Genomic DNA, 23474 nt, shown 5'->3' with positions numbered 1-23474 from the left:
TTATATGATGAGTGGGATCTACAAGTGCCTCCCATGTCAATGACCATCTACTCGTTCGACGTCGAGGAGATCGTCGTCGACGCACTACCAAGGCTGGAGGTGATCGAGTTCGGTTTCTGGTGAAGCTCCGCACTTCCGCATCGTGGCATGGTCCCACGGAGCGGCGTCCTTCCTGCCAGAGACCAAGAACATGCCCATAGAGGAGATTTGTTTGGAAGGTGCGCTGGTACTAGGCAGATCCATCCACGATGAGGGTGTGCACGTAGGCACCGTCGTTGAGATGCTCGTCGCCGCCAGCCACAACGGCAAGGTTGATCCGGCCAATCTCTCCAACTGATGACCTCAGACTACTCCAAATGAACGAGAAAAAACGACGATAGTTGCAATGTGAACAAGCTAGGATTGCACGACAAAAATGGTACTACTCCAATCGAACTGATACGTTCCCTCGGATCTTCGTACACGATCCACAACTCCTGGATGTCAATGTAGTACAACCACATGATCTTCCCACCTACTACTACTAGATTTATTTTTTATAGAACGGGGGAAGTATGCTGAACACAGCAGCATCCCACCACAGCCACCACTCTCTCCTGTATTCTCCCTCTTCCAATTGATTTCATGTATTCTCTCTAATTCTCTCTCTCCTGAATATCAATTAATTTGATTAGTTACAAGCAAATACCCATATCTGAAATTAAGGGGGCTTATTGTGATCTATAAGTGGGTTTTGCAGGTTAGCCACTTACACCCCTATCTGAAATATATTTTTTCCTGATAAATTGAAATATGTTCTCAGTTATATGATTATAGTTGACTTTTTGTCTAAATTGTATATTTGTCAACATAAACGTTTTACTATCTCATCTCATGGCAACGACTAATCAAAGAGGCTCACCTGGCCATCTCTGAATAACGAAACATAAAGTTGTTGGAATACCAACAACAATGCATATAGCAATTAAGCTCTTAATCTTCTACTAAAGCTATTTTATCTCAGCATTCGATCCTTTGTATACTCTTTCATTCACTGGGAATGCTATTCCTGATTCATCGATATGCTCATTTAGCGGACCGGCAGCGCTTGGCAGTCTTGCCATGCATCCAGTTGATGTATCTGCACATATGAGTCAGTAACATATGAGTTTTTTTTTATCGCTGACAGGGTAAATATTATCTGCACATATGAGTCAGTAACATATGAGTTTTTTTTATCGCTGACAGGGTGAATATTATCTGCACATATGAGTCAGTAATATATGAGTTTTTTTTATCGCTGACAGGGTAAATACATATACGTGTTACATATGTGAGTCATGGCCCATCACAGATGAGGGGTTATGTTATTATGTGTTGGTCTTATTTTGTGGACTAATGTAAACTTAAATTGAAATTGGGTTTGTTGGATCTTCAGCATAGCAAAGTTATGAACCGAAGCCCAAGAAAAATGGCTGATGGAATGTGACAGAATGAGAAAGCAATTGTTGTCTTGGATGGTTGTGAGAGTAGAGATCACAAATTGATTTGTGAGGGCAGCCTCTCTCCAGGGTCTCAGTGGTTCTACATGGACCAACATCATATCCTCTACTGGATTAGGTATGAACTGTGAACCAGCAACTTCACTCTCCTCTCTCTCTCTCAACTGCACAAATAGTCTATGCACTTTACATTTGCAAGGTTCCACATAAGAAAAGTGCAGGATCCCAATAATGTAAATCTAGAAATTTGGTTTACATGGAAAGAAGAGAGAGAGAGAGAGATTGAACATTAACAATCACACACCAATAATTTATCTGCATTTTTAAGTAAAAAATCATAACAAAAGCGCTAACGTTTTCTCCTCAACAGGCCAAAATGTTCTAATGTTTCGCTGATTAAAATAAAGTGAAACCACCAAACTTTTCAAATGACGATTTAGCTAAGCAAAAGTCACCAATTATCAGAGAGATCATAGGAGGGTTTTTTTTTTAAGATGTGGAGTAGTTGGAATAAATTACTACAACATCTTATTTTATTTTATTTTTGGTTGGTGAGCGAGCGAGCCCATCCCTTCCCTTCTGCATCGTACGGCCAGGATCTCTCGACAGGAAAAACCCTATCTGCTCGGGCCCCACCCGGCAGCCGCTTCCCATTTCGCTTCCCCTTCCACCTTCTCCTCCTCCTCTCTCTCCTCTTCTCCTCTTTCTTGGAGCAAAAGAAGAAAAAAAAATAAATCCAATAACACCACAAGGAGCCCGAAGCGAGGAGAGAGAGAGAGATGGCGCTCGCAATCCTGGCGAGGAGGCGGGCGGCGGAGGCGCTGCTGCGGCGGCCGCTGGGGGCGGCGGGGGTGTCGGCGCTGAGGGCGTCGTACGCGGCGGTGGCGGGGGAGGAGAGCGACGTGGTGGTGGTGGGCGGCGGGCCGGGAGGGTACGTGGCGGCGATCAAGGCGGCGCAGCTGGGGCTCAAGACCACCTGCATCGAGAAGAGGGGCACCCTCGGCGGGACATGCCTCAACGTCGGCTGCATCCCCTCCAAGGTGACCACGACGATGCTCTCCCCCTCGTCCCTCCCCCTCTTTTTCGATCTCCTCTCTACTGTCTTGCGGGTTCGGTTGAGGTGGATGCGATTTTAGATCTACGTTTTCCAACCTTATTATTTCGGGTTGATTGATGGTATCTGCTGGTAGGGCGAGTTGTTGCGATGCGCGTTGAATTGAAATTCTGGTCGTGCGGAGGATACGCGTAATTTCGAGGAGCATTTTGCGCTGTGTGGTTAGATTTGAGTTCCCTTGTTAATATTTTGGCATGAATGGTCTGCATATGTGTGACATCTGATGTAATTTGGTGTTTCAAATTTACTGTCAAGCATTTGAATTATAGAGGAGTAATGCCTTTTGTGCAATATGCTGCATAATTGTAGTCTTTTGGATTCTTAATCTTGTACCCGTCCATTTGAAAATTCCTGGAAGACACCTTTCCTAGAGTGTTGTTAAAATTCTGCCAACTCGATGGTTGGGTGGTTGCCATCCATCTAATAAACAAAATAATCCTAAATTGATGGCACAGCATCGTCCTAATCTGATAAACAAAATAATCTTAAATTGGTTAACTGGTGTAAACCAATAGGATTAACACAACTGATGTGTTATGGCTCAACAGATCGTTACTAATCAACAGGTGCTGCATATTTCGTTTTCATATGGTGGCACGAGTCCTTACTGTATTTGAACTTTTCTTCTTGGCATCATTTTGGACTTTGTTTGATGCCGTGGGCTATTTTGAACTGCAGTTTGGTTGCCCCGAGGTGTCATTATCATGATACTTTGTACCGTAGTTATATTGCATCCAGTTAACAGTTAGTTTCTTAATTGTCCTTTTTCTTGAGACTTGTTTCTTTACTGTTTTATGCTATGCGTGAGACTATCCCTTGCACACATATTATGCTATACGTAACTAACTTTTGAGCTTTTAACAGTTCTGCGCCTTTGACCTTTTCTACCATGTCTATGAGAGTTTGCACTTGGTTAAATTCCTATTCACTTAGATAACTATTATTTGTTTGTTTGCAATGAATCCAAGTGGATCTAAGTTCACCTGTATTACATTGCAGTATAGTGTTATCAGATAAGTTCTTTTGGCACCAGAATACTGTTCCTGTGCTAAAAGTTGTTGATCTCTCACTTTCTGTGTGATCAGGAACTAAGCAAACTTATCCCATCCTCCATATAGTTCCATTATTTGGTTTGGGCTCTTTCAATGCTTTTCTTTGGTTCATTATGAAAGTAGATGCTTGTTTTATTTTTATACATACGTGCTGAGCATCTTCATGTGGGACTAAACATCTTGCTTCTTATAGCTCGATATAAGAGTTATGCTGTCCTTGGAGTCTTGGACCATTCTCCATGTAGAGGAATATTTTCTTTTCTGGATATAAGATGAACACTTCTATCAAAGATCTAAACTAATCACTATAGTTATTTTATATGCTTTACTGCAGATACATAAGTACATAACTATTCGCATTGGTGACCTGTCTCGATAGATGTGCTTTTTTGGGAACACTTCTAACTTACACCCATGCTTCTAATCTCCAGGCTCTGTTGCACTCATCTCATATGTACCATGAAGCAAAAAGTTCCTTTGCACACCATGGAGTGAAATTTTCCAATCTGGAGGTAGACCTCCCAGCTATGATGGCACAGAAAGACAAGGCTGTGGCAGGCCTGACTAAGGGGATTGAAGGTCTCTTCAAGAAGAACAAAGTGACGTATGTCAAAGGCTTTGGGAAACTTGCTTCGCCCTCAGAGGTGTCTGTTGATCTGAGCGATGGTGGCAGCACAGTTGTCAAAGGGAAAAACATAATCATTGCTACAGGGTCTGATGTAAAATCACTCCCTGGAGTCACAATTGATGAGAAGAAAATCGTCTCATCTACTGGGGCCTTGTGCTTGTCAGAGATTCCAAAGAAATTGGTGGTTATTGGAGCAGGTTACATTGGTCTGGAGATGGGTTCGGTCTGGAACCGCCTTGGTTCAGAGGTCACCGTTGTTGAATTTGCCCCAGATATAGTTCCATCAATGGATGGTGAAGTCAGGAAGCAGTTCCAGCGCATGTTGGAGAAGCAGAAGATGAAGTTCATGCTCAAGACAAAGGTAGTTGGGGTTGATACCTCCGGAGATGGTGTGAAGCTAACACTTGAACCTGCAGCTGGAGGTGAGCAGAGTGTCATTGAAGCTGATATTGTATTGGTTTCTGCTGGAAGAGTCCCATATACTGCTGGTATTGGGTTGGAAAGTGTTGGTGTTGAGACAGACAAAGCTGGCAGGATCCTCGTGGATAAGCGCTTCATGACTAACGTCAATGGAGTCTATGCAATTGGGGATGCCATCCCTGGGCCCATGCTTGCCCACAAAGCTGAAGAGGATGGTGTTGCCTGTGTTGAGTTCATTGCTGGCAAGGAGGGGCACGTCGACTATGACACAGTGCCTGGTGTGGTCTATACACATCCAGAGGTCGCGTCTGTTGGAAAGACTGAAGAGCAGGTGAAAGCTTTAGGAATTCCCTACCGTGTTGGCAAATTTCCGCTGTTGGCAAACAGCCGTGCAAAGGCCATTGACGATGCTGAGGGCTTGGTGAAGGTGGTGGCTGAGAAGGAAACTGACAAGATTCTGGGCGTGCATATCATGGCTCCCGGTGCTGGAGAGATAATACATGAGGCTGTCCTTGCTTTGCAGTATGGAGCATCAAGTGAGGACATAGCTCGTACATGCCACGCTCATCCCACCGTGAGCGAAGCCTTGAAGGAGGCCTGCCTGCAAACCTTCACAAAGGCGATTCACATTTAAGTTCTGTTTTGCTTTTAACATCCAAACTGCTTGGCTTCACAAATTCCAAAATTTTGTAATAATTTTGGATATATGGGATCAAAAAGCCACTGTCTGTCATTTTACTCTCGTTCGTGATGCTGTGAATTGACACTAGTTGCCACAGCCAATAGTATATGCTATTGATTCCATTCCCTTAGATGCTATACATCATTCTCTAAGATATGAAGCTGGATCTGTCATTTTGGTGTGTACTCACAAAAAAATGGGAAAACGTGCTGGATGAATGTCTAGCGCAAAACAATTTTTCTACAATATAAAGCTGGATCTGTCTCCAACAGTTGTACGGATTCATCGTCTGCTTTTTTCCATAGATTGCTGCCAGCCATTATCTGATGTGTATAACATGTCTTTCTTTTCCTCCATTGCAACAGTTGATCATATGCATCGTTGTGCGTGAGTTTGATCGATTTTCTTGTGCATTATGTGACGACGTGAGTTCCAGTTTAGGGTGTGTTTAGCTCCACGTCAAAATTGGAAGTTTGAAGAAAAAAGTTGGAAGTTTATGTGTGTAGAAAAGTTTCGATGTGATGGAAAAGTTGGAAGTTTGAAGAAAAAGTGAGAACTAAACAAGGGCTTATACTGGAAATATAGGCGTCCGATTACCTAAAAGAAAACAGCAGAGGTAATGCATCCGGCGACTGCTATTGCCTGAATGACAGTAAACAGCATGACAGCAAGAAAATAACCACAACTGGAGTCCGATGAACGTGCATTTTCTTTGGATGATCATTCTCGAAATCCAAAGATTTTGTCCAAATTCAAATGTGCGAGAACTGTCCTGCAAACATGCATTTATATTGCAAAGAGGACTCAGCGCAATTTGTCTCAGACAAAGGATGAATTGGCTTTGCCATACTATCAAAGTTTCATGTTCAATGCTGGTACATTTCATTGATTATAATGACCAAAAAGAATGGTCAACAATATGATTCTTTTATTTCAGTTTTATTTCTCATAGCAGTCAACTCTTGTAATTCCCTTTGGATGAATTTTCCACTGCATCTAGGGTGGCATTAGGTGGTCTACTGGTCTTTACATCGATTGTGACCTTCGCTGGGCTTCTCTTGAATGAGACTAAAATCCTTAGAAATGAGTATTCGAATGCAAATGATTGATTCCCGTCAAGGTTGAGGGATCTTGCTATATCGTTCCTTCGCAAACGTCGCGAAACGTTCTAAACCTTGCATAAGCAGCCCTTCCAGAAATGGCTTCAGTGCCTGTTATGGTAATTAGTTATATAAACTAATGAACTAGAAACAATGAACTACTGGATTATAACAATATTTGAAGTCTTAACATATGAGCATATGCAACTTACTGACGCAACAGGTGCCAAAATTTCAGGAACTTCATAAGCCACCGTCAGCTGCAGACAGTAACAAAAGCTCATATCGTAAACAAACTATAACCAAGTTTAAAATTAACGAGGAGTGTCACAGATTCACATGTCTGAATTCTCACTTGTACTCTGCAAGAGGATGAGCTTTTAGGAAAGAAACGAACAGCACCCCTACAAGAAGTAAAGTATAGGTTACCTTAACTTTCAAGGGTTATAAAAATTCAATTAACTGGCATATTGGATTATGAAAAAAAAAAAACTGCAGCAAACCCAACCAGCAGAGAGAAAGGTACTGATGAGAAACTGATATACAGATAGGGCTAAGTTAAAAAAAAAATATGGAATATGGATTTGTCATTTGTGGAATATATACTAATTTGGAAGACACTGATGACAAACTGATAGATAAATAGGACTGGTAATCTGGTATACAAATAGGAATAAATTAAATGAAAATAATAAGGATTTGTGTAGTATGTACCTATTTTGAAGACCTTCAAGAGATCGCCAATGGATCTTTTGGTTTTTAGTAGGCTGGTACCAAGAAGAAAGTGAGAATTTAAAAACCATAGTTTACTGCAGCTTTGTCATAATTCATAACAGGTACTTACTGTCATGTTTCGAGCTAGCCACGAAAATTCTACATCTCGACCAAGTATCTCATACTTCAAAGTCCAACGTGATTGATCTGGTTTATCTTCAAGGATCTGTAATAATTGTATGCATGCGATGCGTGTGTGTCAGTGTTAAAATTGAAAGAAAGTGGCATAGACTAATATATAAACAAAATCAAGTTAATGCAAAATCCTATAAGTTTAGCTACAACTAATGCTAATGTTACTGTTAGTGAATGATGGTTTGCTCTACAGCAAGGAAGTGCAGAAAACAACTGAAGTAATTCTACTAATATGACCAAGAGAAGGTTCTATAGTCATCAAGTGTGGAGTTTATAGGACATATAAGGTATAGAATTATACTCCAGTTTACAATTTGCGTTCACACCAAGGTATTCTGGACATGGTTATAAAGTGGAATGGTCTTCTATTTTGCCTAAAATTGGTATACTTTAACAGATTTTTGTTATCACAGTTACAACTAAGGTTCTTGTATTCACGAAAAAATTGCCTGCATGTAAAAAATGCTTATTTTTTAAAAGGTTAATTAGATAGAATCTATGGATTACTTATGTAGAAGGAAACAAGATCAAATTGTGCACTAATGTTACGGTGTTACCTTTTTTAAGATGTCAGTTATCGATCTTTTTTTTCCCATCACATCTTACATAACTTGTCGATTGTGCTTATACAGTAAAAACAAACATAAGTCCCATTGCAACAGATTTTCAACATAAAGATGTCCTATACAGGGATCTATTGTTTGGGATATTGGACTGAAAGAGATATCACCATGAGAACAACTGATCAGATAAGCATAATTGATTTTATTTTTTAGCGAACACGATAATCATCATTGATGAATTGATGACAGCAAGAAATCTGTCCAACTACCATTGGAAAAGCATGCAAGTCCTAAAGGGCATAAGTACCAATAACGGGGTTTGTGCAAACTGCTGAGTATATAAAAAGTTGTGTCATTCCGTGGTTACTTGAATCAGTTAAACTCTTGGTCTTATTTCTTTAAAAAAACTTTTCAGTTAATTACAAATAGGCAACTATCATTGTTTGATACTCACTTTTCATCGTGAAATCAGAATGGTGTATAGGTCAACTAAACTAATGGACCATAAGATATCATGTTTGTATTTGTCTTATGAAATAAAGCTAATGTTTTATTGTTCCTTTTATTTAGGTTAACGTTTTATTGTTCCTTCTTGTTTAGGTACTCATAACTCAGAGAAAGAAAGCATCATTGTTCATTTTCCATGGCAACGTAATGGTAAAATGTTTGCTGGCCACCAACCAAAGCATGGTAATGAAGAAAAATGGGAAGAAATATATTTTGAGCAAAGCTTAACAGGCACCTTGACAGATGAGATAAATGGCATCCATTGAGGAATGGTCTCACGTTCTGAGTAACACTGATAAGCCACTGAACAGGGAACATCGACTTCAATCTCGGTGCTATATCCATGACAATGTTCAATCATTAATTAATAATGTAGAAAATATGAAAATTGTAGGAAAACTAACAAATCTCTGTTGAACAGCTATTGCAATTAAATTCAGAAATAAGGTTATTTTAGACTAATTTCCTACAAAACACCCACTGCCCAAATGCCTGAAAGAATACAGCATGGTTTTACTTATTTCTTAGGACCTCAGCACACACATATCAAATACGTAGAGAATCAGATATTTAAAATGGGTATATATATTTTTTAAATATTTGCAAGTGCAATTATAACACGGAATTTTGCGTTCAGCTGAGGTCATATTGCAATTGGCCAAAAGGCCATAGTAAAGAGCCTGTCTCAGAGTCACGATAAAACGATCTTCCCTCAAACACATGGCCATACAGTTTTAGACTTGGCATACATGATATGCCCATGACTACAAGCTGGGGCTGATAAAATAGCCTTAACACCCCCCCCCCCCCCCCAAAAAAAAAAAAACAGAGAGAGAGCTCCTTGTGAGGCTGCCTAGAAAAGAGAAATTTCTGTCATGAATCATGATTCCACAAGGCACCATTGGCCATTGCTGTCAGCATGGAATATCCTTATTAATATTAATTCTACTATATTTCATCCTAATAGCAATCTTAGCCCAAACCTAAGATTCATCCTACACCAAGATGCCATGCCCCTCTTCAAATTTTGTTTTCTGATGACATCAATCAGGAAGCAGAATAAGCCTAATCAGCTACCGAAAATAATCGAGATGAAATAAAATTCTTTCCTAAGTCTTGAACACCAACGTTGACATGGATTCAGGAAATGAGCCCAATCAAGGAGAAAGAGGGAGAAGGGCAGGAGGTCACTCACACACCTGCACTCCTGCCACTCCATGGCCACAGGGGAGAAGAGCGCAGGTCTCGACATGGGCTTGGCTCTTGCCCTGCTGCTGCTGCTGATTTTCACCTTCCCCTCCCCTCTCCTCCTCCTCATCCACCATCTGCTGCTGCTGCTGCTGATAAAGAAGACACCGCTGCTGCTCGGCCTCAACGACGGCGACGAGGTGGCGAAGGCGTCGAGGCTTGCCCTCCCCGCCGCGGCAGGGCGGTAGCAGCAGGCAGCTCCTGCGGCCATGGCGGCTCTTCTTCTTCTTCTCCTCTCCCTCGTGTGAGTCGTGTCCTCGTGTTTGCCTGGTTGTCACTTGTATGGTCTCCGCAACTGTTGCTTCTTGGTGACCACAAGAATACTGCTCCCTCCGGTTTTATAATATTTGTCGTTTTGGACACGGACACGGTCTTAAAAAAACAACTTTGACCATTAGTTTTCATTATAATACGTATAAAATTGTTAGCAAATATATGATCTTATTAAAGTACTTTTTAAGACTAATATATACATGTAGTCACCATATTTAAAAAACAAATATTTTAAAAATGATTCATAATCAAAGATTCTAAAGTTTGATTTCACCCTTGTCCAAAACGACAAGTATTATCAGATCGGAGGGATTACTCCGTATACAATTAGCACAAGCGTGCTGGGGTTGCTCAGACTGAGCTTTCAGGCAGCAGTGTGTGACACCAGCAATTTGGTCTGGATCAGTCAGAGAAATGTTTTTTTTCCTCTTCTCTTTGAGATGCAAAACAAAGTTCTTGATCTTATATTGGATTAGTGCATTTGATGTTTTTTTTTTCAGTACCTGCCAAGCTGATCAGTTTATAGTAGGCCATACTTGAGAGGCCAAATGTGGAGTTTTTCCTTCATGAATGTTGCCAAGCCTAGCTCCTCCAAAAATTACTGCCCAGACTGGCATACATAAACAATACATACAAGAAATGGATACAGCCAGTATCAATGTGCACAGCATCTTCTTCTTCTTCATTCACATTGAATCAACAGATAGAAACAGAAGAGAATGCATAGACAAAATGATGTTCCCATGATCATCTAAAAAGAATGTCTACAAGGAGCTGCAAGATGATGGAACTTTTTTTTTCCTTTTTCAGGCCTTCTACACATCAATCCTCTCGCGTATCCGACTTCCGCTTCGACATCATGGACAGCCGCGCATCCCTCTCGCGCTCAAACTCTCTGTAATCAGCTCTCTGCAAGAATGACACCTTATCCAGGTATTTGTTCGAGCTCTTCTTGTACTGGTCCAGCTCCTCCTCCATCCCTTTGTTCTCCTCCTTGAACTCTCCCCAGTCTTTCTTCGTCTTGTCCAGGACGCTCAGCTTCTGCTTCTTCTTTATCTGCTCGAGGATGTGGTCGAGAGCAGACGGGGCAGCACCAGCGGCCTTGGCCTTCTCTATCGCTTCTGTTGAATCGGCGTCCACCAGTTTCTTGATCTCGATATCCTTCCCAGCAAAGTCCCTAACCTCCGTGATCTGTTCAAGCATGTAAAAATACTAGGTTAGCAGTTTGCGGAGCCCATGTAGCATAATGTTGGAGCACCGAGCACAAGGTTGTGGGTGCTGAGGTCAAGGGTATGCCCCTCCTTAAAATCAAAGATGTGTGGTTCCTCTTACTAATTTTGTTTTCAAATTGTCAAAAATTTCTCTACATAAACTTTTGTGGATTGGGCCTAGCAGGGAGAGGTCAAACAGTCTCACAACCATGTGCTTTTCCAAATTTATGGGTGTACCAGTGGGGCGACTTCGAACCTTTCCAAACTAATAATATGAACTGAATGTTTGAAAGGATGGACAGAGCAAAACTAGAAGGAATCCAAATACACCCCTATGCCATTACATTTTTCTTGAAAGAATTTTGTACCAAAACATTATCCTATACAACCATAAGAAGTGAGACGGATGCAGAAGCAGCAGAAGCATTATCCTATACAAACATTACCTCCACTTTCCCTCTTCCAGCTGCAGCTGAAGCAGCATCTCTGACAGCGGCAAGAGCACTCGCTGCAAGTTTTTTGGCGTCCTCGCTTGTTTCTTGTTGTGCCTGCTTTTGGCCATTTTTGGAGCCTTGATCATTTGTGGAAGCCTTACTTGGTGAAAGTCCCAGAACACTCATCCAGTTCTACATATATTTATTCAGAAGATCAGTCATAAAGCCAAACAAAAATTAAATTTAGACCTCACATGTGAAAATCAACTTGCTGATAAGGTTAATAGCATAAACGTTACTCACATTTCCCGTGGTACTTTTCTTTTCTTTAGCAGGTGTGCTGAGCTTATTCATTACAGGTTTGGGCATTTTAGCTGGCATTCCACTGTTCATTTTCTTCCAGATATCCTCAACACGTGATTTTGTGTCTGACAAAAAAGAATGAAGCCTCAAGCATTGAACTAAAGCAGTGGTTAAAGTAATAGGAATTACCAATTACTTCAAACAGGCCCATGTGTATAATATATCACATTTTATACTACAGCGCTGTAAAAAACAAACACATACAATCTTTATCACAAAGCTCATCAACATATGACATATTCAAAACACTAGCTTCTGACTTCTGAGTTACTCTCACCTGAAGGCCCTACACTAACACGTGTAAACACAAGATTAATCCAAAAATTAATTCACTGTTTATTTATCTTCCAGTTTTCCTCAATCAGTTAGCGTTAGCCTGCCTTTGTCAAAATCCAAAAGTATTTGACGATAGTCAATTACAGAACAAATCTCCAGCTACAAATTATCATCAACAAATATGAGAATCACTAGAAAAAGTGACAGAAATATCACACAGTCTACATAATTTTGCATGAGTTACCAAACATGTCGAAAAACTATAACAACTATAAAATGCATCTTGACTATGGACTTATACTCTTGTACATAACAATTTAATGTTCTTGCCACAAATATCTAAAACTTAACTTTCTGATTTGGAACATACTGAAGGACCAGTAAAACATGGGGCTGAAAGACCTGTATACATACCAGCATCAGTAGACCTCTGTTGTGAACTTTCAGCGCTTCCTGAAGTTAGCAGTGGTTCATCCAAAATCACATCTTTGGCCCCTGCCATTGGCACATAAAGGACCAGACATTTAAAGTCATACGATAACGAGAATCAAACAGCCACAATACATGGAAAAATTGCATTTTGATTAAGGCTTGTGTTCTGGCATTCTTTTACCAAAATAGTGACCAGAAATTAAAATAAAACTAAAAAAGGAAGATTGTCGAAAACCCATCCAGCATATCATTCTCATCGATAAACTCACTTAAATAGTAAATAAAGAACAGTATCCAAAAGAACTTTATATGCAGGTGCCTTGATTATGATCCTTATTAAAATTAAAAAAAAACTAACATCACATAATTAGGGTGTTTAGAATAGCACACTGAAAAGATAAACAGTTAAGGAAATGCATTTTTTAAAAAAAAAAATAGTTGAGGGGTCCATGGCCCCATGTTAATATGCATGAGTGGTATATACGACCAGAAACTAACAAAGCAGATGAGCTCTTGAGTGAAAGATTGAAAACATCTTAACATTCAAACTGCCGCATATTCCTAACATTCCACATCCAAATGACATCTTGAGTTCGCATGAGTAAAAATCTGAAACATATCCTACGAATGCTCATCTATCTGTATCCGGGTTCAGTTATCAAATGCAAGATGACTAATAGGAAAAATTGCCGAATTGGGAAAAAGTGTGTTATTTCAGACTTAAGGATGCAGGATGCATGCTTAAGCAAACATTTTGTTCCACCAACGGTTAAATCTCCGCTTGCAAAGAATTACATGCAACTTATCCAATGCCCTCACCAAACCAAGGGGAAAAAAAATCAAAACATAGTATCAATTATCAAGAACCGCCGCACCACAGCGAACAGGGCGCATCATTCGAGCTACACGAAACCAATCACACGCAGTAACCTTATCACACGACATATCAGAATCGGCGCCTCAAATCTCCCAAGGAACACGCCTCCCAAGGAACACGCCTTACTCTCCCATTGACTTTCAATCCCAATGTAACCAGCTAAACCACCCAAGATTTGGGTCGCTCCGTACCTGAGCTGCCCATGTCGCCGGAGGAGCTCCCCGACGCCATCCTCGACGCGGCCTACCCTATCCCGTACCACCCCCCCCCCTCTCCCGGCGGCGGTGGTTGGTGGCGGCGCTGCGGCTGCGCGCGGCGGCGGAAGCGGACGGAGGCGTCGGCGTGAGGAGAGAGAGAGAGAGAGAGAGAGAGAGAGAAAGAGAAAGCGAATTGCGAGGAGAAGAACACGCGAGGCGGCCCAATAACAAAAAAGAAGCCCATAAGGCGGCCCATCTCCCACTAGGGGAGTAGCACCCACCGTCCGATCGAATCCAACGGCGCAGGATGCCTCGCCTCAGCTATATAAGAGTCGCCTCTCTCATTTCGCCTAAACCCTAGCCGTCCACACCCCACCACCACCGCCGTCGCCTCCACCCCGCCGCCGCGGGAGAAACCACAGGTAAGGGCAAGCGCGCCGCCGCTGCGGCCGCCGGCGAAGATGCAGATCTTCGTGAAGACCCTGACGGGGAAGACGATCACGCTGGAGGTGGAGTCCTCGGACACCATCGACAACGTGAAGGCGAAGATCCAGGACAAGGAGGGGATCCCGCCCGACCAGCAGCGGCTCATCTTCGCCGGCAAGCAGCTGGAGGACGGGCGCACCCTCGCCGACTACAACATCCAGAAGGAGTCGACCCTCCACCTGGTGCTCCGCCTCCGCGGCGGCGCCAAGAAGCGCAAGAAGAAGACGTACACCAAGCCCAAGAAGCAGAAGCACAAGCACAAGAAGGTGAAGCTCGCCGTGCTCCAGTTCTACAAGGTGGACGACGCCACCGGCAAGGTCACCCGCCTCCGCAAGGAGTGCCCCAACGCCGAGTGCGGCGCCGGCACCTTCATGGCCAACCACTTCGACCGCCACTACTGCGGTAAGTGCGGCCTCACCTACGTCTACAACCAGCAGGCTTAGGCGTAGGCTCCTGTTCTTTGGGGGCGGAAGTAAGGAAGGAGGAGGAAATCGAACTGGTTATTAGATGATAATTAATCCTTTTTTGTCATGTCGTATTAAACTAGTCTCCTTGGAACTGAACACCTTAGCATCACCTCTGTGAAGATTGTGATGCCCTACTTTTGGTTTTGAAATCATGTTATGTACTACTGTCGAATTATGTTTGGGTTAATCATCTTTTTATCCGTTGGCGTGGTCTTGGTTATCGGCTATGGTATTTGATTAAATTGCTTGTTGCAGGGAAGCGAAGTAATTGTGATTGGGAATTTTGTTTGAAATTCCGCTATGCATACATGTTATGTTAGTTTTGTTTTCTAATCGTAGTTTGCGGTACTGCTCGTATTAAGAATTTAATTCGAATTTGATTTAGGATTTGGCCCTGTAAAGTTGATTCGTATTAAAAAAATTAATTCTATTTCGATTCAGGACGTGACCTGTTATATCTCACAGAATGTGATTCTGTCTTTGCCAGTTTGTTATTCAGTGCGTTAAAATGATTAGATGATCTTTCTGTCCATGTTCCTGGTCAATGTTAATCAATGTGTTATCCTGAAAGCCATATCCTGGCATAACAATATGGTGTAATCTGCCTTTTGTTCATGCTTCCATTTACTATTGTAGCGAGGCAAGTAGATGCAAATAAAGGTTCCTGATTTGTGATTTTGCCTCTTCTACAGCGTGTTAAGATGATGATCTCTCTTTGTCCATGATCTTGTGCAATGTTAATCTATCTTTGTTCTGTCTGTGCTATAATCCTGGCATAATAATATGGTATAATCTTCCTTTTTGTTCAGTTTTTGTTATAGTATTCTAATTTGTATGAAATGTTTTTGTTCATTCGTCCATGTACTATTGTAACAACGCAAGTAGCTGCAAATAAAGGTTCACCAAATAAATAGTTTTTGTATCTGCTATGGTTCCTTTAATCTTACTAGTAACTTGCATTAGTGTTCGCATAAACCTACATGTACCACAAGGAAGTTGTCTTATTTTGGCAGTACAGATTTAAACATATGCTGTGATATTCATGTAGTTTGGAAATGAAAAAAAAATAGAAATGGGCATATTAGTTGATTGTGTTCTTAAATTTATTTTCTGCAAACTGATATACATACCCAAGTTACTGATTTTCTCGTAACAGGTACTGAGTATTCTTTGTTAGTTTTCCTTATTGCTCCATTTTTGCGTTAGCATTTTTTTTTAGTGAAGATATTTGTTGAATTTCTCGCATTACTTGCGAATGCGTATTAATCCTCGTCAGATGTCAGGTTGATAACCTCTCTGTACATTTCTTATGTGCTCGACGCTTTATGTGTTAGATCGTGTGATCTCTGTTGAATTTTGCAAATTGAGGATTGATGCTTGTTGTGTGATTATACATTAGTGCGATGCCTCCCTGTTCAATTCCTGTGGCATCCGACCTGACCGGACGGTTTACAAACAGCATGACGTTGCCAGTCGCAAGGATCCTTGCGAGCGAGCGAGCTCCTTGCATGACTAGCAAATGTAATTATTTTCGATCACCACGATGTTGTTAATCTCTAAAACTTAGAACCTGGGTAATCACTAAAATGCAATCCTGTGCACTTCAAGTGCTTGAAAATCAACAACTTGGATTACCTTGCCAAAAGAAAATTGAATGCTTTTAAGCGTAGCTGGTTTACGGATCGATTTTTCGTAGCTCTATAGGAAAATGGCAATAACCACAATAACCATGTAGTTAGTGCCAGGATTTTCCAAACCGTCGGGACCAGGTAACTGCGCAAAAACATGTAAAATTTATCAAAATTTTATTGGCGGTTTTACAAACCCTCTTAGTGCTACACTCCACTGTTTTGACATCTCCAAAGTATGAAGTGAGGCAATATTGACCCATGGTACCATAACATCAACATGACTTACGCCGCATATGAGAACGGAAGACCAACGAAACACGACTTAAATTTGAAAATACACCGTTCATATTCTTTTCTTAGAAATAGTCTTATATAAACTTTTTAGCACAAATATACCCCCGGTATCGCTAAACCGTTTCGCAAAACTGATGTGGGCTGACGACACGGCCGGTCTCGCACGAAGAGGATGCGAGATCGCGCGGTGTCGCGCGGCAGAGGCGCGAGACCGAACGGTCTCGCACGCGGAATGCGCGAGACTGGCACGAGACTGAGCAGTCTCACATGGTGAGTGTGCGAGAGCGTTTTGAAAATTAAATGATTAACTATTAATTAATAATAATTAGTGATTAATTATTCTGATTAGCGATTAATTAATAATTAATTGTTAATTAAGATAATTATTAGCGGCAAGGATCGGTCTCGCTACTTGAGTCTGCGAGACCGCTCGCTCTCGCTAACTTGCCACGCGACACTGAGTGGTCTCGCGTTTTTATTGTGCGAGATCGTAATATCAACCGTATATTTGTGTAAATAAAATTACAACCCGAATATTTCTGAGAGAAAAAAAAATAAACGTAAATAAAATTACAACCCGAATATTTTTGAGAGAAAAAAAAAATAAACGGTATATTTTCAAAAAAAATTTCCAACGAAACACCATCATATATTCAAGTCTAAGGGATTGTTCACTTTGCTACCATTTTCAACCTTACCTTTTTTTAAAAAAAAGTTATAAAAAAAGTAGCTACATTTAGTTTGTTGCCGAAATTTAGTAAGTACATATGAAATCTTGCCAAAATTTGGCAATTACACAAACTTGATAAGGTTGAAAATGGTAGCAAAGTGAATAAGCCCTAATTAAAAATAAAATGTATGCCAATTTGCTTGCCTGGCAGAACAATTTGGTAAAAAAAACACGTCGTTTAGCAGTTTGAGGAGTGTTACGCAAAAAATGAGCGAGTGGATGCTAAGAAAGTGTAGATTTGAACCCACCCTTAGAGCAAGGCTATAAATCTACTATAAACTAATAGAGGAGAGAGATGAAAAAAAAACGAAGTGTTGTATCTTATGTAAGAGATACATAAAATTTGTAGTGAAAAAAGAGAGAAGAGAAAAAATAGAGCTAACCTATTATAAATATTAGCTTTAATATAAGTTTAGAGCTTAGAGTTAGTTATACTAAAACTAGCTCTTAGTAGTATTGGATGATTTTGGTGCCACATGGCATAAAGACTAGCGGTGGAGCCATATGACATTTCCTTTACATTCTTCTTATTATCTCTCTCCCCTCTCCTTCCCTGTGTCCCGAGCTACCCCTCCCTTTTATCTATCTCAGCAGAGGTAGCAAGAAGGCAACACCTATAATCCCAAGCACCCATAACACCCTCTCCACCACTATGATATCTAGGGGTGGGACCCTTCTTGCGCAATTGTGTGATGTGTCGCAATCTCCATGGGAAGCTGTCGTCCCACCACCATTGTCTTGCAAAGCCGCTGGCCCCCACTAACGCTGTCATATGAAAGCCACCACAACCTTTCATTGCATGAAGCCATTGCTGTAGCCCACTGCCGAAATCGTCAAGTGAAGCCATAGATGCATCCCCTATCCTCTAGATTCACCGTCGATGCTCTTACCGAGCCGCCATCGAAGATGTTGGGGAGGAGAGGGAAAGGAGGAGGTTTATGGAGTGCTAGGGATTGCTTTCGGCCGCCATCTGCAGCATGCCCGAAGCGTGATGGTCGTTGGCGAGAGATAGAGAGAGAGAAGGAAGCCAACAAGTCACTGACAAGTGGGATCCACATTAAAGAAAATTGTGTAAAAACTATCCTAAAAAGGTAGACTGAATCGTTATTGATAATTGAGAGTGGCTGTATACGAAGTTTTATGGTTGAGGGAGGAAACTTAGACTCAGCTATTATTAATCAATGTATTACTAATATACACTTCCTCTGTTAACTTTTTATCATATGTTTGACCATTGATCAACGACATAATCTTTACTATTATAAAAATTGAAGATGTTTTTACGAAGATTTTGGTACGTTATCCATATTTGAGTAGGTTTTTTTAATCGGTAAATATAATTGGAGAGGCTTCTCCAATTAGTCTTAACCAGAGACACCCACGTGCTAGTACTTAATCCATTGAGCAAGTAGAAGAAATATTCCCATCATCTATGCTTCAAATAAAATTTTCTCTTAAATTACTCATCCAATTTATAATCCGATTACACCATTGTGTTCGTAATAATTAAATCTTTACAACAAGATCTCACATGATTATATTTTGATGAAAAATCACAAATTACTTTTATGATATGTATAAATTACTTTTAGATTTCACTAAGTTACTTCTTAGACATATAAAAGTAAATTCAGTAAAGTCTAAAAGTAATTTACATATATTATAGAAGTAACTTATAACAAAAAAAAAAGAAAGTAATTTTAATTAATGCCTTTTTTCATTGAACAAATTATCATATATATAAAAGTTACTTTTAGATTTGATTAAAATACTTCCTATGCATTCATAATGCTCTGAGGTGATTACTTTTATTATTATTTTAGTTAATTTCATAATTTGTGCTGATTAATTTAATTTCTAGATAGAGTCATGTTTTTATCTCTACGACGGATTTACTTTAAATGACATGCCAAAGTTACCTTCGTTTTGTTCTAAGTTACTTCTATAATATATGTAAATTACTTTTAGGTTTCACTGAATTTACTTTTATATATCTAAGAAGTAATTTAGTGAAATCAAAAAGTAATTTAGACATATTATAAAAGTAATATGTGATTTTTCATCAAAATATAATCATGGGAGATCTTGTTCTAAAGATTTAATTGTTATGAACACGACAATGTAATCGGATCATAGATCAGATGAGTAGTTTAAGAGAAAATTGTATTTAAAGTATAGGTCTTATAGATAAAGTGGTAGCTGGTTTACCACTAGCTAGTTACGTCTTTTTTTAATTATATCCGTGGTCAATCGCGTGGTTTGCGTGGGAATAGGAACCAGCAAGCTGCAAGCTTTCGAACTTTAGTCCGACTCCAATTTTGCGAAACTGCTAGTAAAACGCAGACGCCGAGGGAAGCCACATGGGGATTTTTTTTTCCGGTTTTTTAGGGAATGGTTTTCCACGGTTTTCTTTTTTCGGTTTTTATCTTTTCTTTTTTTCTTTTTAATTCGGAACCGTAGGATATCATCAGACTATCGGTGCGACGGTGGATTCGGCGAGACGTGTTGGACTCGCAGGTTGTCGAACTCCCTCTTCCGCTCCGCCGCAACCACTCCCGTCTCCATCCTTCCCAAACCGCGCCGCCTCTCCCCGTCCCTCCTCCTGCGCCCCAGGTGCAGCCGCAACGGCGACGAACGTTAACGCGGCCGCCGGCGGTGGGGGTATCCGCCGAGACTCAGTGACCGCGGCGCCGCAGCTTCAGGTCAGAATAGTTCTCTCTTCTCCACTTCTCCTCTCGGAATTAGAACCCTAGTATTGTTACAAGTTCTGCAGCGGTGTAGGGTTTTGCTAGGGTTTAGCTGTTGCAATGAACCTCTGTTTATGAATCAGGGCAACAAGGAATCTGTGGAATTCAATTTTTCTGCGGGATATCGGCAAGGGAGGGGATTAATTGATTGATTGGTCGATGGAGGAGGCTTCTGTTACAGGGGAATTGTTGGAGCAAGAAGCTCCATCTTCTTCAATCTCCGGTGTCGATTGGTCCCAGCTTCCGGCGGACTTGCTCGTCTGCATCTTCGGCGTGCTGGAGGTCCCGGATGTCTTCAGCTCCGGTGTGGTTTGCCGCGCCTGGCATGCCAGCTTTCTGGAGGCCCGCCGCCTTGGCATTTGCTCCAGTAACCCTGGGCCCTGCCTCGTGTTCTCTTCCGGCGACCGTGATCCTAGCGTGGTCACCCTGCACAGCCTCACCACGGGGAAGAACTACTATGTAACCATGCCGGACCCTCCTTTCCGTACCCGCTACATCGTTGGGTCTTCCCATGGCTGGCTTATTACCGCCGATGAGCGGTCCAATCTGCTCCTTGTCAATCCTGCGACTCAGGCTCAGATCCCCATGCCACCACCGGAGACAATAGCGAATGTCAGGATACGTTGCAATGGTGAGGGAGTGCCACATGGCTATGATCTTTTTAAATTGGATATGTCATCACAAGATTTTGATACTGAAACAGAGCCAGATGATCTTTCCTGGGAAGAAGGCCGGTTTTACTTCTACACGAGGGTTGTCCTGTCAGCAGATCCATCCAGTGGAAACTGCACTGTAATGATCCTGCACTTGCTACGTAATCTCCTTTTCTTTGCAAGGGTGGGTGACACTCATTGGACCTGGATCAATGTTAATGAGCTATGTTGGAACTATCATGATGTTTTGTACAATGACGATGATAGATTGTTCTATGCAATCCGAGGCAATGGTGATGTTCATGCTATCAATACAAATGGACCCTCTCCAATATTAAGGGTTGTCTTAGACGCCAAGAGCTCACTTGTCGATTGTGCCAAGTACATTGTTCTGTCAGAATTGGGTGGTCTTCTTCAAGTATGGAGGTATCATCACTATGTTAATAATAATAAGGAGAGGAGGACCAGTGAATTGGTTGTTTATAAGGTTGATCTTGTTGAACACAAGCTTGTTGAACTTAAGGATTTTGAAGGCCATGCATTGTTTATTGGTTTCAATAGCTCCTTCTTCCTACGAGAAGAAGATTTCCCCATGTTGACTCCAAATAGTGTCTACTGTACAGATGATACAGTTACTTATATTTGTCATTCAAGGTTTGGCTTTCGAGAGGTTAGTGCCTTCCATTTGGAAGATAGTAGTTTCACCGATCTACTACCTATTGGCTCACGGTTGAATTGGCCACCTCCTGTTTGGTTTAGGCCATCATTTTCTAAAGGTAAATAGAACCATTGCTTCGAGTGTTACATATTTCTGTTTATTTACATCTCTATCTATTCATATTCTCTTGTGATAGGTTATATAACTATTTTGCAAGTTATATTGGCAATAGGGAACTTTTGATTGAAACAGTGAGCTTTGGCTATACATCACTTAGATCCATCAACATTTGTAGTTTTTTCATGTTTTGTTAGAGCAATCTTTTGATTTAGTACCACGTTCAGTTTCTCAGATCTTTCTGTTCGTTTTTCAGGTCCACTATGACATAATTCTGCAGATTGATTGATCTGATCAATGGAGCAGGTTTCTTCTTCTGTTACCGGTGAATTACTAGAGCATGAAGCTCCACCTTCGACCCCCGGTCTTGATTGGTCCCAGCTTCCTGCGGACCTTCTCATCTGCATCCTTGGCACGCTGGAGATTCCAGATATTTTCAGCTCCGGCGTGGTTTGCCGCTCGTGGCATGCCAGCTATCTAGAGGCTTGCCGCCTCGGTATTTGCTCCAATAACCCTGGGCCCTGCCTCGTTTTCTCGTCCAGCGACCGTGATCCTAGCATCACCACACTTCACAGCCTCACCACGGGGAAGGATCACTATGTAACCATGCCGGACCCTCCTTTCCGTACACGTTACATTGTCGGATCCTCCCATGGAGCGGTCTAATCTGCTCCTTGTCAATCATGCGACTCAGGCACAGATCACCATGCCGCCACCGGAGACAATAGCAAATGTCAGGATACGTTGCAATGGTGAGGGTGTGCCAGATGGCTATGATCTTTTTACAATGGATATGTCATCACGGGATTTTGATACTGAAACAGAGCCGAATGATCTTTCCTGGGAAGAAGGCCGATTTTATTTCTATAAGAGGGTTGTTCTGACAGCAGATCCATCCAGTAGAAACTGCACAGTAATGATCCTGCACCTGCTAGATGATTTCCTTTCCTATGCAAGGGTGGGTGACAATCATTGGACCTGGATCGATGTTGATGAGCTATGTTGCTGCTATCATGATGTTTTGTACAAGGACGACGATAGATTGTTCTCTGCAATCCGAGCCACTGGTGATGTTCATGCTATTGATACCAATGGACCCTCTCCAATGTTACGGGTCGTCCTAGACACCAAGAATTCACTCATCAATAATACCAAGTATATTGTTCTGTCAGAATCAGGTGATCTTCAAGTATGGAGGTATTATAAACACGTCAATAACGACAGGAGGACCAGAGAATTGATTGTCTATAAGGTTGACCTTGGTGAACAAAAGCTTGCTGAACTTAAGGATTTTGATGGTCGTGCGCTATTTATTGGTTTCAATAGCTCGTTCTTCCTACGGGTAGAAGATTTCCCAATGTTAGCTCCAAATAGTGTCTACTGTACAGATGATTCAATGGAATATATTTATTGTGTGAGGTTTGGTTTCCGAGAGGTTGGTGCCTTCCATTTGGATGATAGTAGCTTCACTGATCAGCTTATTGGCTCACGGTTGAATTGGCCATCTCCTATTTGGTTTTGGCCATCATTTACTAAAGTTAATTAGATTTATTGCTTCAAGTTTTACATATTTCAATTTGTTTACATCTCTGTAATTTGCTATTGCATACCCTATTAATAATAGAACTCTGGTGGTAGTTTACAAGTTAGTATATGTAATGCTGCTACTGCCTAACAATATAGTTGGAAATGTAACAGATGCATTACTGAAATCATGGAAATCACTACAAACTATGTATAAAAAATTTAAAATATTGTCAACACAACATATGCAATGGAGGTGCTATAATACGCCATGTATTTTTTTTTAAAAATCGAACTTGATTCTCTTTAGAAGGGTTGAAACTCAGAAAGAAATAAAGGAATAATACTAAAATGTTCCAACTTCACTTTATTCTGTCAACACTATTCATGTTTCTGTTTT

The 23474-nt window shown here is 41.1% G+C and overlaps 5 protein-coding genes across 5 annotated transcripts; 3 read left to right on the top strand and 2 right to left on the bottom strand.

Moving 5' to 3' along the window:
• Nucleotides 1–2190: 2190 nt before the first annotated feature.
• Nucleotides 2191–5514, top strand: LOC4326980 (dihydrolipoyl dehydrogenase 1, mitochondrial). Its single transcript, XM_015755531.3, has 2 exons — nt 2191–2521; nt 4079–5514. Exons 1-2 carry the CDS (start codon nt 2261–2263, stop codon nt 5327–5329), a joined length of 1512 nt encoding a protein of 503 aa, XP_015611017.1. The 5' UTR covers nt 2191–2260; the 3' UTR covers nt 5330–5514.
• A 676-nt stretch (nt 5515–6190) lies between these two features.
• Nucleotides 6191–10014, bottom strand: LOC4326979 (uncharacterized). The gene is made up of 7 exons (XM_015755553.3): nt 9656–10014; nt 8692–8791; nt 7322–7417; nt 7192–7244; nt 6833–6881; nt 6690–6737; nt 6191–6588 (listed from the first exon to the last, which is right to left on the bottom strand). The coding sequence occupies exons 1-7, from the start codon at nt 9913–9915 to the stop codon at nt 6493–6495; spliced, it is 702 nt and encodes a 233-aa protein (XP_015611039.1). The 5' UTR covers nt 9916–10014; the 3' UTR covers nt 6191–6492.
• Nucleotides 10015–10567: 553 nt separating this feature from the next.
• On the bottom strand, nt 10568–13980 carry LOC4326978 (uncharacterized). The gene is made up of 5 exons (XM_015755544.3): nt 13762–13980; nt 12676–12756; nt 11926–12050; nt 11635–11814; nt 10568–11168 (listed from the first exon to the last, which is right to left on the bottom strand). The coding sequence occupies exons 1-5, from the start codon at nt 13799–13801 to the stop codon at nt 10800–10802; spliced, it is 795 nt and encodes a 264-aa protein (XP_015611030.1). The 5' UTR covers nt 13802–13980; the 3' UTR covers nt 10568–10799.
• Nucleotides 13981–14119: 139 nt separating this feature from the next.
• On the top strand, nt 14120–15000 carry LOC4326977 (ubiquitin-40S ribosomal protein S27a-1-like). The gene has a single exon (NM_001409022.1). The coding sequence runs from the start codon at nt 14229–14231 to the stop codon at nt 14694–14696; it is 468 nt and encodes a 155-aa protein (NP_001395951.1). The 5' UTR covers nt 14120–14228; the 3' UTR covers nt 14697–15000.
• Nucleotides 15001–19869: 4869 nt separating this feature from the next.
• Nucleotides 19870–23202, top strand: LOC4326976 (uncharacterized). The gene is made up of 3 exons (XM_015766777.2): nt 19870–20077; nt 20206–21551; nt 21807–23202. Exons 2-3 carry the CDS (start codon nt 20282–20284, stop codon nt 21815–21817), a joined length of 1281 nt encoding a protein of 426 aa, XP_015622263.1. The 5' UTR covers nt 19870–20077; nt 20206–20281; the 3' UTR covers nt 21818–23202.
• The last annotated feature ends 272 nt before the right edge of the window (nt 23203–23474 follow it).

The sequence above is a fragment of the Oryza sativa genome, chromosome 1 (assembly GCF_034140825.1).
Source record: "Oryza sativa Japonica Group chromosome 1, ASM3414082v1".
NCBI classification, from domain to species: Eukaryota; Viridiplantae; Streptophyta; class Magnoliopsida; order Poales; family Poaceae; genus Oryza; species Oryza sativa.
Note: the sequence above shows the minus strand (reverse complement) of the source record. Positions and strands in the feature narration are given on the sequence as shown.